Source organism: Giraffa tippelskirchi, chromosome 11, assembly GCF_054371585.1.
Source record: "Giraffa tippelskirchi isolate mGirTip1 chromosome 11, T2T-mGirTip1v1.2.pri, whole genome shotgun sequence".
Lineage (NCBI taxonomy): Eukaryota > Metazoa > Chordata > Mammalia > Artiodactyla > Giraffidae > Giraffa > Giraffa tippelskirchi.
In genome coordinates, this window is record NC_137285.1 from 17,007,247 (window position 1) to 17,021,942 (window position 14,696).

Genomic DNA, 14,696 nt, shown 5'->3' on the forward strand with positions numbered 1-14,696 from the left:
CGCTGGCCCGCGCATGCGTAACTTCACAGGACAACGACGGCGGCCGGGAGGCGGAAGTGGAGGTTGTTGTGGCTCAGAGGATTGCTCGCGGAGGTGCCGCTGCTGCTGAGGCGGTGGCGGCGCTGCCCGCCCCGGGCCTCTCTGCCTCTAGGCTCGCCTCCCAGCCTCTCCTGAGCCCGCCGGGGCCTTCGCCGGCCAGCGGCTGCCCTATGAGTGTGTCACTAGTTGTCATTCGCCTGGAGCTCGCAGAACACTCGCCGGTCCCCGCCGGCTTCGGCTTCAGCGCTGCCGGTGAGTCCGCGGCCTCGCCGCCTCCCCCCGTGGCCCGCGCCTGGGCCCCGGGGCGCGTCCTCTCAGAGTCTGAGTCCGGGCAAGGGCCTCGGCGAGGGCTTTCGCTTCAGGAGGAAGCCGAGAAATGGTTGGAATCCCTCTCATCCCCTCGCCATCCTTGGGAAGTCTCTTCCCAGGTGTCACCTGTGGGAAGTCTTTCCCGGTGCCTCCTTCCTGGTGCCTTCCCACCGGGACTCTGTTTATATTTGGCGTGTCGCTCTTTCCAGCCTGGGTGAGAGCCTAGTTGTGCGAGTTGATTTTCTCTAGGCTTTGTGAAGGCAGACAGGGAATCCCCAGCACACTGAGGGCACCTGGTTTAATTAAATCCTTCCTCTTTGAAAAACCATCCATTTGGGTGCCCTGTGGCAGTAGTTATAATTATAACTGAAATGTGTACACTTCCTATATCTGAGCACTGTACTAAACACTTCGTGTGCACACTTTTCTGTATCTTCATACAACCCAATTAGTTTTATGGGTGTATGAGGCTTTTACAAACTGGGAACTGAAGCCCTGAGATTAAGTGCCTTATCCAGGATCATCTGTCAGTGGCAAAACTGGAATTCTACCTCAGAGAGCTGGACTTGAGAGTCCGAGCTCTTCATTCCCAGTCACACAGCCTCCTCAGGGGGAATGCAGGTATGGCTCTGTTCCTTGAACCGCCAGCTACACAACATTCACTCAAGGAATACTTTATGAGTGCTTACTCTCTGTTGTGCTTTAGTTGTGTGTGGAAAGAGACATGGTCCCTGCTTTAAGGGCACCAGCAATTCACTTCAGTTCATGGAGATAGATTAAGTAAATAATTACAGGATAAATGTAGAATACAGTTGTGACAAATGTGGTACAGTAAAGGAAGGCAGAAAGCTGGAAAGGAAGACGGAACGCTCTTTTGAGAGGATGTGTTTGGTTTGGGGAAGAGGCCTGGGGCTGGCAGGGATGGTCTTGTAGGAAACTTCCCTGAGGGTGTGAATTTTTGAGCTACATACTAAAGACTGAATATAATTAAATAGGCTACTGAGTTCTGAAAGTCAAATTAATTGACATAAGCGACATATACATTTTTACATGGGTCTGTCATTGAGTCGTTAATTTATTCAACAAATCTTGAAAGAGCTTCCAGTGTGTGCTAGGCACTGTGATGTAAGTACTTAGGATACAGTGATGGGCAAAACAGGCTTGATCTCTCTTCACATAAAGCATATATTAAGGATATTTCTGTCAAATCTCCGAATTCATTTTTCTTGTGTGTTTTAGTGATTTAAGAAAATGATCACAGTTTTTCAGGACATGGTGGCATTAGGCTAACTCAGGTTGTTGAAGAAGACTAATCCTAAAAGTTTTGTTGATTAGTGGACTTGATGCCCTCATTTGGGGTCCAACACAGTTTCATTGTACAAGTGTTACTAGAGTGTTGGTTCATCTGAGCAGGATCACTATCAAAGCTCTTATCTCCTTCATTTGCCTTAAAATGCATGATTTCCACTAGGATCACCCTGCATTTCTGAGTTTATTGCCCTGGGCATTAACTGACTGTCAGTACTTCAGGAGCCCCAGAGATGAGTGAGAAGGACCTTGCAAAAGGCATCTTACAGTCTTGGGGGAAGGCAGCAGAGAGAAAAAGGAACCCTGTGGATGGATACATTGAGAGTGGAAAGAGGCTTGTTTTATTATCAGATATTAATTATTCATGTATTCTTTAGTCGGGGAAATGTCTGAGGAGGAGATCCAAAAGAAGACACTAGCTTCAGCGGTAGCCTGTTTAGAAGGGAAGTCACCAGGGGAGAAAGCAGCAATCATACATCAGCATCTTGGTCGTCGAGAAATGACAGATGTGATCATTGAGACCATGAAGGCCAACCCAGGTATGCTTTCCAAAATCCTAGGCTATCTTCTGTAAGGTAAACCCATGGTTGTTTGTCTTGCAGTGGTGTTCAGTGAACCTGTGATTAAGACCTCTAGCATACTTTAGCTTTTACTGCCTATCTGTGTTCCTTACATGAAGCTGTCAGGGTGGATTTCAATTTCTCTAAATATTTCTTCTAAATTACTCATAACAAGCTAGGTTGACAACTCTCCTCAGTGAGGAGAGCTATTTAGCACATAGGTCTGTGGCAGTTCATGTTGAATCCAGATAAGCACGTTATGACTCCCCCTGCTCTGCCAGCTCGCTCCATCCAGGGGGGTGGATGTGCATTGCATCTCCAGTGTGGAGAACTGGTAAGTTGGTTTTCAGACTTTCAAATAGCCCTGAATATTTGTCCCACTTAGGAGTACATGGCTCAGTTGCTAAAGAATCCACCTGCAATGCAGGAGACCCCGGTTCAATTCCCGGGTTGGGAAGATCCACTGGAGAAGGAATAGGCTACCTACTCCAGAATTCTTGGGCTTCCCTTGTGGCTCAGCTGGTAAAGAATCTGCCTGCAATGCAGGAGACCTGGGTTCGATCCTTGGGTTGGGAAAATCCCCTGGAGAAGGGAAAGGCTACCCACTCTAGTATTCTGGCCTGGAGAATTCTATGGACTGTATAGTCCATAGGATCGCAAAGAGTCAGACACCACTGAGCGACTTACACTTTCAGGAGTGCATGATAGAAGGCACCCGCCTTATTATGGTACTTCTCAATGTAAAGTCGACATCCTTCAGTTTCTGAGGGTGTTGCTGCTGCTGCTAAGTCACTTCAGTCGTGTCCGACTCTGCGACCCCATAGACGGCAGCCCACCAGGCTCCCCCGTCCCTGAGATTCTCCAGGCAAGAACACTGGAGTGGGTTGCCATTTCCTTCTCCAGTGCATGAAAGTGAAAAGTGAAAAGTGAAAGTAAAGTCGCTCAGTCGTGTCAGACTCTTAGCGACCCCATGGACTGTAGCCTACGAGGCTCCTCTGTCTATGGGATTTTCCAGGCAAGAGTACTGGAGTGGGGTGCCATTGCCTTCTCTGCTGAGGGTGTTGGCGGGGGGGCAAAGAGTACTTTCAAGTTGTGGTATCCCCAAAACTCTGCTGTTCTGTGAAGACAGTTCTTAATGCAATTTCTCTTTCAAAGTTTATTCTTCTGACTTAAAATTCTCATCTAGTTGGAATCCTTCCACATATTTCATATCAGTTTATAATCTACTAACTTTTTGGTTTGTGAAAGATGAGCCAGAAGCTACAGTGGAAGAAAGGAAATCTTCAGAAGCATCCCTCACTGCACAGAGAAGTAAAGATCCAAGTAAAGAAGGTGTAAATGCTGCTCCTGATTCTCCATCCAAGCAGCTTCCAGATCAGATTTCCTTCTTCAGTGGAAACCCCTCAGTTGAAATAGTTCACGGTATTATGCATCTATACAAGACAAAGTAAGAAAATCCTTTTCTCTTTTGAGTTTGTCTGTTTTTTGCCATAGGGTGGAGAAAATGTTCTTGCCCTGAAGAGAAGGATTATTTTAAGCTTTGTTCAAAGGGATAGTACTTTCATATATTGTGTGTTAAATTCTTAGATATTTTCTTAAGAATTCTTAGATATTTTACATATGGTTAAATCTCATAAATTGGGTAAAAGCGTCTTACGAATGAATCATGTAGATTCACTTGAGAGAATACCCAGGAAAATATTCCCTAGAAGGTAGGCATGCAGGTGATTGGAAAATTGAAAGGAAGGAAGATAAAAAAGAAAAGAAAAATTCTAAGTGATCTATAACATAGTTGTAGTATCTTATTCCCACCAAGTCTTTACTAAAGAAGCTGCTAAGAAGTCACTTAATGGGTTGCCATTTCATCATATCTTTGAACTCCTTTTTGTGGTCCAAACAAGGCTTTCTGGAGGCCAAAGGAAAGGAATTTTGCTATATAATCAACATAGCTGGGCCACCAGCTCCTCAGATAATTAGTCACTGATTTTTTTAAAGACTGTCCTTGTCCTAAATTGTTTGCTCAGTCCCCACTGGGAAACAGAATACTCAGGTTGCCATTTTGGATCGTAGCTGTTGAAGCGAGTTTGCAGCATTTGAAAAGCAAATTGCTCACCTGAAACTACCACAATATTCTTAACTGGCTATACTGCAATACCAAATAAAAAGTTTAAGGTTTGAAGAAAAAAGCAAATTGTATTGTGGGCGGTTTTTCTTGCTCTTCTTCTAGCTGTTCCAATCCAACAACACTTCCTGTAATCTTCAGAGTCACATCTTCATGGTTGAGAATTCTCCTTTCTATATTTAGAGGTCTTTTCTCTTCAAAAACCTTCAAGAGAAGTCTATGGACTTCAAGAGAGGTCCATAGTTAGAGTTGTCTTCTATTGTTATCTAAGGATGATGATTATTAAAAAACGAATGGGAGCAAAACACTTCAAATTTGCCTAATGGAGGTTTACAGGCTCCATTAGGGATAGTTATTATCTAAGGATAGTTATTATTAAAAAACTAATGAGAGCAAAACACTGCAAATTTGCCTGATGGAGGTTTATAACCATTAAAAGCCTTTTAACTGAAGATTAAAAAATATCAGTGGTGGGTATCATGTAGAACATTTCAAAGGTTACCTTAAACTCCATTGCAGATGTGTTTAAGGGGTTCTCCATTTACCCAGGTGTGTATTTTCCAGTAAAATAACAAACTGTTTAAATTGATTTATAAAGTATTACATTTTGTTTTTCCTTGGACATAAAAGTTGTCTGATTAGTGTTGCTTGAACTAACCATACCTCATCTATTCAAAACAGTCTAATTATTGTCTTATTAGTAAGATGACCTCCTTAAAAGAAGATGTGAGGCGTAGTGCCATGCTGTGTATTCTCACAGTCCCTGCTACAATGACCAGTCATGACCTTATGAAGTTTGTCGCCCCATTTAATGAAGTAATTGAACAAATGAAAATCATCAGAGACTCTACTCCAAATCAATATATGGTGCTGATAAAGTTTAGTGCACAGGTAAAAGTTAAGATATTAAAAATCTGTTGCCACAAAAACTGTTTTTGAAAGTGTTGATACTAGCCATGATTAATTTACTACGTCTTGCATTTAGAAGTCTTGATATCTACTAGAGTATTAACGTAATTCTAGAAATATTGCTGAATTCATCAGACACACAATTCTAATTCATAGCTGTTATTTTTTATAAATCAAATTGAGTGTGAAATCTAGGGTTGTGTGCGTTTGTTTATCCAATAGTAACTATTCTAGTAGAAAAGTAATTCCAAACCTTTCTTAACCCTGTATTGTTATTTGCCATTATAAAACTGTGCCCCTGCTTCTATCATTCTCTTTTTAGTAGATATTCTTGGGCACATTCTAGAAAATCAAATAAAAAATTTTTTTGATGACGAGGGGTTTTGTGATATTCCTTGAATTATTAAAGATAACTGGAAATCACTGCAATAGAGAGACAAACTCTGAAAGAAGGGTGATATTTTCAGCTTTTAAAAGTATACTTGTGTGTTGTAACAATCTTTAAGAAGGTTTGGCCATCCAGTCCATTTCCCTTGTTGCATTAAGCATAATTTTGCATGTGCCTCAGTTCTAAAGATGTTAGAAAGATATTCTCTTGGTTTTGTATTTTTATTCTTAGGAGTCTGTGTGTTTCTATGTGAATATAAAAATGAGGTAAGCTTTAGGTATTATGCAGGTTAATAGAGGACTACCTTGTCCATAGGTTTTCTTTAATTTGTTTGTATTTTTTAATAACCGTTACATTTTGAAATTTCATTAGGTTGTGAAATGCAGCTTTGTCAAAGTTAGTTCTTTCGCACCTCACTGATAAATAGCCTTCCTGAGTTTGCCCCAGATAAGCAGTTCCAACTTGCAGATTGGCAAAGAAATGAATGTGCCTATAGAGTCATTTGCCATTGCGTCTGACCAATCACCACGATCTGTGGATAATAGAAGCTCATGACACAATGCCCATTTGTCACCTCCTCATTATGAAAACCTAGAGTTGACAGCAATAGCGGCCATTCATTGGTCATAGGTAGAGAATTAAGAGAAATAAGAGTTGAATGGTATTTGTACCAATTCATTGGGCCACCAGAAGAAAAAAAAAACTTAGTGTGGATTTTGAGTCCAAAAGAGTACACAGTTATCTTTAACCTTTACAAAGCACTGCACCTTTGAGGGAAACATTTAAAACGTATTTCAATGGCCTTGTGAGCTTAGACTTCACAAGTTGACACTGAGAGCTGAAAAACACCTAACAGCTGCTTTCACTGACTGTCAGAACACCATCTAGGGTCACTGAGACACTTTGCGAATAGTGGGCAAGTGGTATATTAAATCTTTTAAATGTAAAAATGAGGATAGTGATAACACGCAACCTTTATTGACTGCTTATTCTGTACCATTCACTCTGCTAAGTGCTTGATGGGCACTAGCTGATGTAATCCTTACTATAACCCTATGAGGTAGACAGGTACTGTTGTTATCCTAGTTTTACAAATGAGGAAGCTGGCTGCAGAGAGAGGTTAGTGATTTGGCCACGGTTATACAGCTAGAAATAAGTGACTGAGCTGGGAATTAAGCCCTCAGTTTTAATCCCTAGGGTGTAGTCCTTGTCCAGCAGGAGTGGGATGTGGGCAAGGGAAGATACTCACCGTTCACAAAGAATTGTGTCATGACAGTATTTCACATATAGCTTCTGCTGAATGGGCAAGGGTGGTAAGCAAGTAACACAGATACCGTCATAGAAAGGGACTGGGAAAAAAAATGTTTGAGAACATAATTAACCTTTTTATTTAGTCTGAAGTGTATTAAGCCCACAACACTAAGTTGTCTAAAAACCCCATAAACTTCTCTGTAGCACATGACACCCTTCGTAGTCTGCAGATGATGCTGTGGAAATTTTCTGCTACTCTTAATGGATTTTCTTTGTAAGATTTTATAGAAAAATCCAAATGAATTTTTTGGCCAATCCAATACTTGTTTCTCCACCTCTGTCTTTTGACCACTTGTAAGTTGCTTAAGTTGACAGATGTTTTCTAGGACTGTAATACACCACCTCTGTCTTTTGACCACTTGTAAGTTGCTTAAGTTGACAGATGTTTTCTAGGACTGTAATACAGCTTTCTTAGTGCTCTCTGAAGATAGAACCCTTCACCTTGGTATCATGAGTTGTGTTTTATCTGTAATGCTAGATCTTAAGGTCTAAGGCTCATTCTATCAGGGATTTTCTAAGGCCTAAAACTACCCTCCTAGTATAGGTGTCAAAGATGTTAAATTAATATTGGGCCCTAATGAGTAGACTCAGTACGTACCAACTCTGGATCACTTACCGGATGCCAGGTATTAGCTTCACATGCATTAGCTCCTTGAGTCCTCTCAGGTATGTCATGAGGTAGGTGTCATTATTTTCATATTTTATAATTGAGGAAACATACATGGGTGAGTCACTTGCCCGAGGGTGCACAGCTAGTGTCAAAAAGTTATGATTCAAACACAGGCAGCCTGACTCCATGGCCTGGGCAGGTAACTATATTCTTACTCCTTTCTGTTTCTCACCAGAGAATTTTTATTAAGAACTAATAGGCCTTTTTTACATCCTTTATCATTTCTTGAATCTCTGTTGGCCTCATCTTTCTTTATGCTGGAGGTGTCAGATGTGCCTATAAAGTTGTACTGTGCCCTTTGATGAGGAATTAATTTATAATTCAAGGTACAGGGAGGCAGAAGGGGGTTCAGTTTTGTAGTTCTTTGAAACAGAAAAGCACAGATAACCTCTCAATGGAGTATGTTGGCTCATTATCACTTGTAGGCTTAGGCCAGCCTACTTTCTTTTGAGAAGTAAAAAATATGTTCTTAGCACTAGCTGATCACCATAACAGTAAAGAAACATTGATTATAATAGATTTTTCTTTTTCTAAGTTAATCCTGAGATGAGAACAATAAATCAAAGGACTAGAAAGAAACGGAAGCTGGGTTTCATTCAATTTGGGGCTCTATTCAGTACAGGCATTTTAAATGAGTTGTTTCTTCTGTGTTTTTTGCAGTTAGTGTCAGGCTTTTGTTCAGTGCATCTCAGTGCTGGGTTAAAGCAGGAACCACATGGATTTTGCTCCCTGCTCTTGTCCTTTGCATATACAGTAGCTGGCATGCGTTGGGTGCTCAGTAAATATCCCAGCCAGTGGAGCTACATTTCCAATACCAAGATTTTAAAGAAGAGAGCAGTGTGTTCAAAAAGTATACACCTTTGGTCCAGGTAACTCCCCCAAGAAAGAAAGGATTTATCTGGGATTGAGTAGATTTTGTCACATTCCCAGTATCACAAACCTTGTCCCTTCCCCTGAGGAGGCTTGGGCGCTTAGGGAGCATCTACAGAGCTGGAGGTCTTTGGCCGGGTCTGCTGTTCTCGGCAGCCACATGTGCAGTAGTTCCTGGTAATGCCGGGGGCCCTGAAGAGCTGGCCATGACCCACTGGCCCTTGGTGCATGAGTCCAGCAGCTCACTGTGCTGATTATTCATCCAAAAGCATTTCAAGGCAAAGCCACTGCTCTTGAAAAATGGGAGAAGCCATTTGGGGCTGCTGCTTCTTAGTGTTAAAGACATTTATTATCCAAGAACTGACTTTTAACATTTTGAATTTCAAATACCCTTTACCCAACACACAGGTTGTTTCCCAAAGGAAAAGCCTCCCCTTCTCCACCAAAACGTCCCTGCAGAATCTGTGTTCAGAACTGGTCATCCTTCCTTAGTGGCTTAGCTCACTTGGTCATATTAAGGTAGCATAGATAATACAAGAACCACACTTGAATTACATAATCCAAGTGCAGTGAAAAACTACTGAAAAGCTTAACAGTGGCTCTTAAGATTCAAGACCCTGTCAGGGTAGACAGCCAGGACTGTTTTTGCCTGATACAACTCAAATCTCGACCTCAAGGTTGACGGTGCGGCATTTCCTTTTGCAGAACACACTTCCTCTCTTCAGGCAGCTTGTCTGTACTGGCAGGGCCTGAGCATGCAACTTCCTATGTTACCTGTGTGAGAGTGAAATCCACACAAGCCACAGCCTGTCTGCTGCCTCTAAAAATTGCTGAGCTTTTAAAAGCTGGAATTGTCTCTTTGTTACTTCCTACTGAGGCTAGACTGGAAGATTTGATTTACTTGTGTTCTTATCCACAAATGCACATGTGCCTTCGTGGCTTTACCTGCAGGGGACTGATTTCCCCTGGTTTTATCTGTCTTCCACTCCAAGGGAACAAGACTGTTAGAATTTTAAAGGCTAGTTCATCTTGGACCTCTTGACCTTGGCCAAGAGTTTTGCTTTTGGTATTATACACTAGGTTGTTTAAAACCTCCTGACAGGATCCTTGTCTAACTATCATGTATTAATTACTGTTATTTGGTTTATTGAAAAGAAGGAACTGGCTTCTCACTCCCTACCGGTTCCACTGGTCCTCTATTTTTTCTCACCTAGATGCTGACATTTGTTTTAAAAAGCTGCTTCATAGGGAATTCCCTAGCAGTTCATTGGTTAAGACTCAGCACTTTCACTTCTGGTGGGCCCAGGTTCAATCCCTGGTTTGGGAACTAAGATCCTGCAAGCCCCAAGGTGCAGCCAGAAAGGAAAAAAAAAACTCTCCCATTAACAGTCATCAGTTATGATTTGGTTGCAAATAGAACTGACCTCAGCTGCTGTGAAAGTGCTGACTAGAGGCAAAAGGGAAAAAAATGATATCAAGGGAAACATTGAGCATTGTTGGTTGACTATGTATTAAAATTGTAGGAGCCATCGGTTTATTGCACTTCAGTAGCTTCTGATCATTCAAATAAAACTACCACATACCAGAAAAAATTGTAGAGTAGGATATTGACCTGCAGGGTTCACTTAAGCCTGTGAACCTGCTACCACAGATGTTACTTTTGGCGGTTGTTCTCTCTTCTAAGTATAACTTCTAAAAGCTGATGAAGAGAATAGTTGAAGCCATCTTGAATAGAAAGCACATTACCACGATCGCTCTCTTAATTTTTTCCCTTTCCCCCCTGGTTTACCTAGGCTGATGCAGATAGTTTTTACATGGCATGCAATGGCCGCCAGTTCAACTCAATAGAAGATGATGTTTGCCAGCTGGTCTATGTGGAGAGGGCAGAAGTATTGAAATCTGAGGATGTAAGTGCAAATAATTCCTATATTTGATATAAATGTATCAGAACGGTATAAAATTGAAAGTTAAGATACCTGTGGAAATATCCAGAATCAGCCAGGCCTTAGAGACTGAAAATAAGTTAGTTGCCAGAGACTAGGGGAGAGAGAAGTGAGAAGTGACAACTAACAAGCACATGGTTTCTTCTGGGGGTGGCAGAAATGTTCTAGAATTAGATAGTGGTGTGACAGTTGTACAACTTTGTGAATATACTAAAAATCACTTTAAAATGGCAAATTTTATATATATGAATTTTATCTCAACTTTTAAAAATTGTCCACATTATTTTTTTAAATAAAGAATATTATTTGTGTTATTGAAGTTGAGTATGTATCTATTCCAGATGGATGAAACTGTGCCTGGAGCCCCAAAATGAATATTTTTGTTTTAAATATTAACCCGTAATCCTTATCCTAATACTTAATTCTCTTTTGATAGCAATTTGTATCAGTAATTGCTCTGATCTCCCACCCTCCATGGGAAGCATTCTTGTAATATGTGCTCATTTGAATAAAGTAGCAGATCCAGCTCTGTTATACTTTTAATATTTCCTCTTTTAAAGTAGCCCTAAAGGTCTTTTCACCTTGAATTCCACTTGATAGGAATAAGTTCAGATTAGATTATTCTGTCATTCAATCAGTTCAGTTCAGTCGCTCAGTCGTGTCCGACTCTCTGCGACCCCATGAATTGCAGCACGCCAGGCCTCTCTGTCCATCACCAACTCCCTGAGTCTACCCAAACCCATGTCCGTCAAGTCGGTGATGCCATCCAACCATCTTATCCTCTGTCGTCCCCTTCTCCTCCCGCCCCCAATCCTACCCAGCATCACGGTCTTTTCCAATGAGTCAACCCTTCGCATGAGGTGGCCAAAGTATTGGAGTTTCAGCTTCAACATCAGATCTTCCAATGAACACCCAGGATTGATCTCTTTTAGGATGGATTGATTGGATCTCCTTGCAGTCCAAGGGACTCTCAAGAGTCTTCTCCAACACCACAGCTCAAAAGCATCAATTCTTTGGCGCTCAGCTTTCTTCACCATCCAACTCTCACATCCATACATGACCACTGGAAAAACCATAGCCTTGACTAGACGGACTTTTGTTGGCAAAGTAACATCTCTGCTTTTAAATATGCTATCTAGGTTGGCCATAACCTTCCTTCCAAGGAGTAAGCGTCTTTTAATTTCATGGCTGCAATCACCATCAGCAGTGATTTTGGAGCCCCAAAAAATAAAGTCTGACACTGTTTCCCCATCTATTTCCCATGAAGTGATGGGACCAGATGCCATGATCTTAGTTTTCTGAACGTTGAGCTTTAAGCCAACTTTTTCACTCTCCTCTTTCACCTTCATCAAGAGGCTCTTTAGTTCTTCTTCACTTTCTGCCATAAGGGTGGTGTCATCCGCATATCTGAGGTTATTGATATTTCTCCCGGCAATCTTGATTCCAGCTTGTGTTTCTTCCAGCCCAGCATTTCTCATGATGTACTCTGCATAGAAGTTAAATAAGCAGGGTGACAGTATACAGCCTTGACGGACTCCTTTTCCTATTTGGAACCAGTCTGTTGTTCCATGTCCAGTTCTAACTGTTGCTTCCTGACCTGCATACAGGTTTCTCAAGAGACAGGTCAGATGGTCTGGTATTCCCATCTCTTTCAGAATTGTCCACAGTTTATTGTGATCCACACAGTCAAAGGCTTTGGCATAGTCAATAAAGCAGAAATAGATGTTTTTCTGGAACTCTCTTGCATTTTCGATGATCCAGCGGATATTGGCAATTTGATCTCTGGTTCCTCTGCCTTTTCTAAAACCAGCTTGAACATTTGGAAGTTCACGGTTCATGTATTGCTGAAGCCTGGCTTGGAGAATTTTGAGCATTACTTTACTAGATTAGGTAAAATAAAAATCGGCAAAGGGGACTTTGGTGGTCCAGTGCTCTGTGCTCCCAATGCAGAGGACCTGGGGGTTTGATCCTTGGTTGGGAAGCTAAGATCCCACAGGCTGAGTGGCGTGGACCAAAAAAAAAATCAGTCTACTCTTTTGCCAGGTGCTGTGCAAGGCCTCAGTTTTAGGAATTCCTTTCTCTAAATGAACACGGCTTCTTGAGAGATTTTCAAATATCTACTCTTCAGGGACTGTAGATTAATGTGACTTTTATTGGTGTGTTCTTATTTATGTGCCTCACCTTTGCCTCAATAGTCCCCTAGTTGGCAGGGCTTGGGTCAGACATTGCTGTGTTAGAGGTGTTTTTTTTTGACCACCTAGATGCTTATGCCCTTCACACTCGGTTCTTTCACAGCCATTGGTAATTACAGCCATTTTAAAACCATTGGTAATTAACAGTTTAGTTTCGAGTTTGGGGGGACTGCCCTGGTGGTGCAGTGGCTAAGACTGTGTGCTTCCAGTGCAGGAGCCCTGAATTTGATCCCTGGTCAGGGAACTAGATCCCACATGCCACAACTAAAACCTGCTGTGGCCAAATAAATAAATATTTTTAAAAATAATAATAAATGAAAATTTTGAATTTTGTATCTCTCTCTACTAGAGGCTAAGCTCTGTGAGAAAAGGGACACACTTTGTGTTTTGCAATTTAATTGAATCTGTTTTTGCTCACCGTAGTCCCACACCTAGAACAGTGTCTGGCACACAAAACAGGGACTTAATAAGTATGTACTAAATAAATAAAAATCACTGTTGTTGATACTATTATCACATAGTAGAAAGTGTTGAGTTTTAATTTACTCGGTGGAAAATCATTCAGATACACTCCTGGTTTTTTTCCTTTGTGTTCTGTTATGGTCATGGCCATTTAGAGTTAGAGCTAGGAGTCTGGTAACATGAGATTCTGGCAGCAGTCTCCCTTCCTCCAATGTCAGCACTGTGAGGGCAGGGATCTTCATCTGCTTTGTTCCCCTTGGTATTCGTAGTGCCTAGCACAGTCCTGGGACTCTAGGAGGCGACCAATTAATATTTGTAGCATGGATGAAAACCTCACCAAATTAGGTTGTTTTCACAAAGCAATAATGTTGAGAACATCCTTCCAGGAGTCAGCGAGTATAAGGAAAACTATTGCCTTAAAAAAGAAAAATTAGAACCTGTGGATGACGAGTGGAACTCATTCAAGGTGTTTCCCTGTAGGGCGCCAGCCTCCCTGTGATGGACCTGACAGAACTGCCCAAGTGCACAGTGTGTCTGGAGCGCATGGACGAGTCCGTGAACGGCATCCTCACCACCTTATGTAACCACAGCTTCCACAGCCAGTGTCTGCAGCGCTGGGACGATACGACGTGAGTGCAGGGGCTCATCCCCCTCCCTGTCAGAGCTTGTTATGACCCTTTCCCAGAAATAAGAACAGCTATCCCCCAGAAAGAACCACTCCAAGTATTTGATTTTATAAACCTGGGTACCACAGTGGTGACGAGGTCACATGGAAGGGCCTTCTGTGTTTCTTCTTTGCTTTTCCTCAGTTCACATGGAAAACCATCTGTAGACCAATTCCTTTCTAATATGCTGACTCTGAATCCTTGTGGAATGTCCCAAAGCAGCATGAATCTTCTCTCCTTCCAAGAGCCAGAAAATGAAAGGAGTGGGGGGTGGGGGAGTAAAGCTTAGCTTTGAGGCTCCTCTACTAAAAGGGCGTCTAGGTCTAAAATCTTATTTATCATTTGCACTTTATGTCTATCGTTGACTTTGGCTTTGTTATCCGAGTGCCAGGCTACACCAATCTGACGTTTTGGATTTATCATTATCGATGGCTTGGTGGCCAGTAGTAACAACGGTCACTAAGTATGAGGCACACACACACGTATGGTGTCCTGTTTCCCGATGCAGCACAGACCCTGTTTGTATGAAAGGGAGTACTGTGCAAAGAACCGAGGTGTAACCTGTACTTTTTTTTTCCTCTAGTCAAAAGTTGCTGCTCCCTTTGCAAACTGCATTGTGAGTCTTAGCTAGAAAGGTAGATCAGACGCTGGCCACAAGGGTTTCCCAGTGGAGAAGAATGTGCAGAATCAAGTAATCACACAGATAAACGAGGTTACAAAGCAACAGCATTGCAGCACCGTGACTAGAGAATAGGGCCCTGAGCCCACCAGGCTTGTCCGAGAGGCAGCACTCAGGGAAGAGGAATAGGAGTTAGCCAGGTGACTGGTGGAACCCAAGAGAAGATGGTGCAGGGGAGGGGCATACCCAGGAAGCAAAAGGCCGCGTTCCAAAGCCCAGGAGTGAGGAGGGGTGAAAGTCCACAGGAGTCTCTGTTCTCTGCTCCCATG

At 42.2% G+C, this 14,696-nt stretch overlaps 1 protein-coding gene across 4 annotated transcripts in view; it reads left to right on the plus strand.

Moving 5' to 3' along the window:
* The first annotated feature begins 65 nt into the window (after positions 1-65).
* Positions 66-14,696, plus strand: part of BRAP (BRCA1 associated protein) — a 32,879-nt gene continuing 18,248 nt past the window's right edge. For 2 of the 4 annotated variants that reach the window (XM_081539855.1, XM_081539857.1), the window contains exons 1-6: positions 66-291; positions 2,034-2,195; positions 3,465-3,663; positions 5,040-5,229; positions 10,280-10,393; positions 13,564-13,712. In XM_081539855.1, the coding sequence (XP_081395981.1) occupies positions 210-291; positions 2,034-2,195; positions 3,465-3,663; positions 5,040-5,229; positions 10,280-10,393; positions 13,564-13,712 (896 nt within the window). In that variant the 5' untranslated portion in view covers positions 66-209. The remainder of the gene's footprint in view (positions 292-2,033; positions 2,196-3,464; positions 3,664-5,039; positions 5,230-10,279; positions 10,394-13,563; positions 13,713-14,696) is intronic. The other 2 variants (XM_081539858.1, XM_081539859.1) reach the window with 1 other exon arrangement.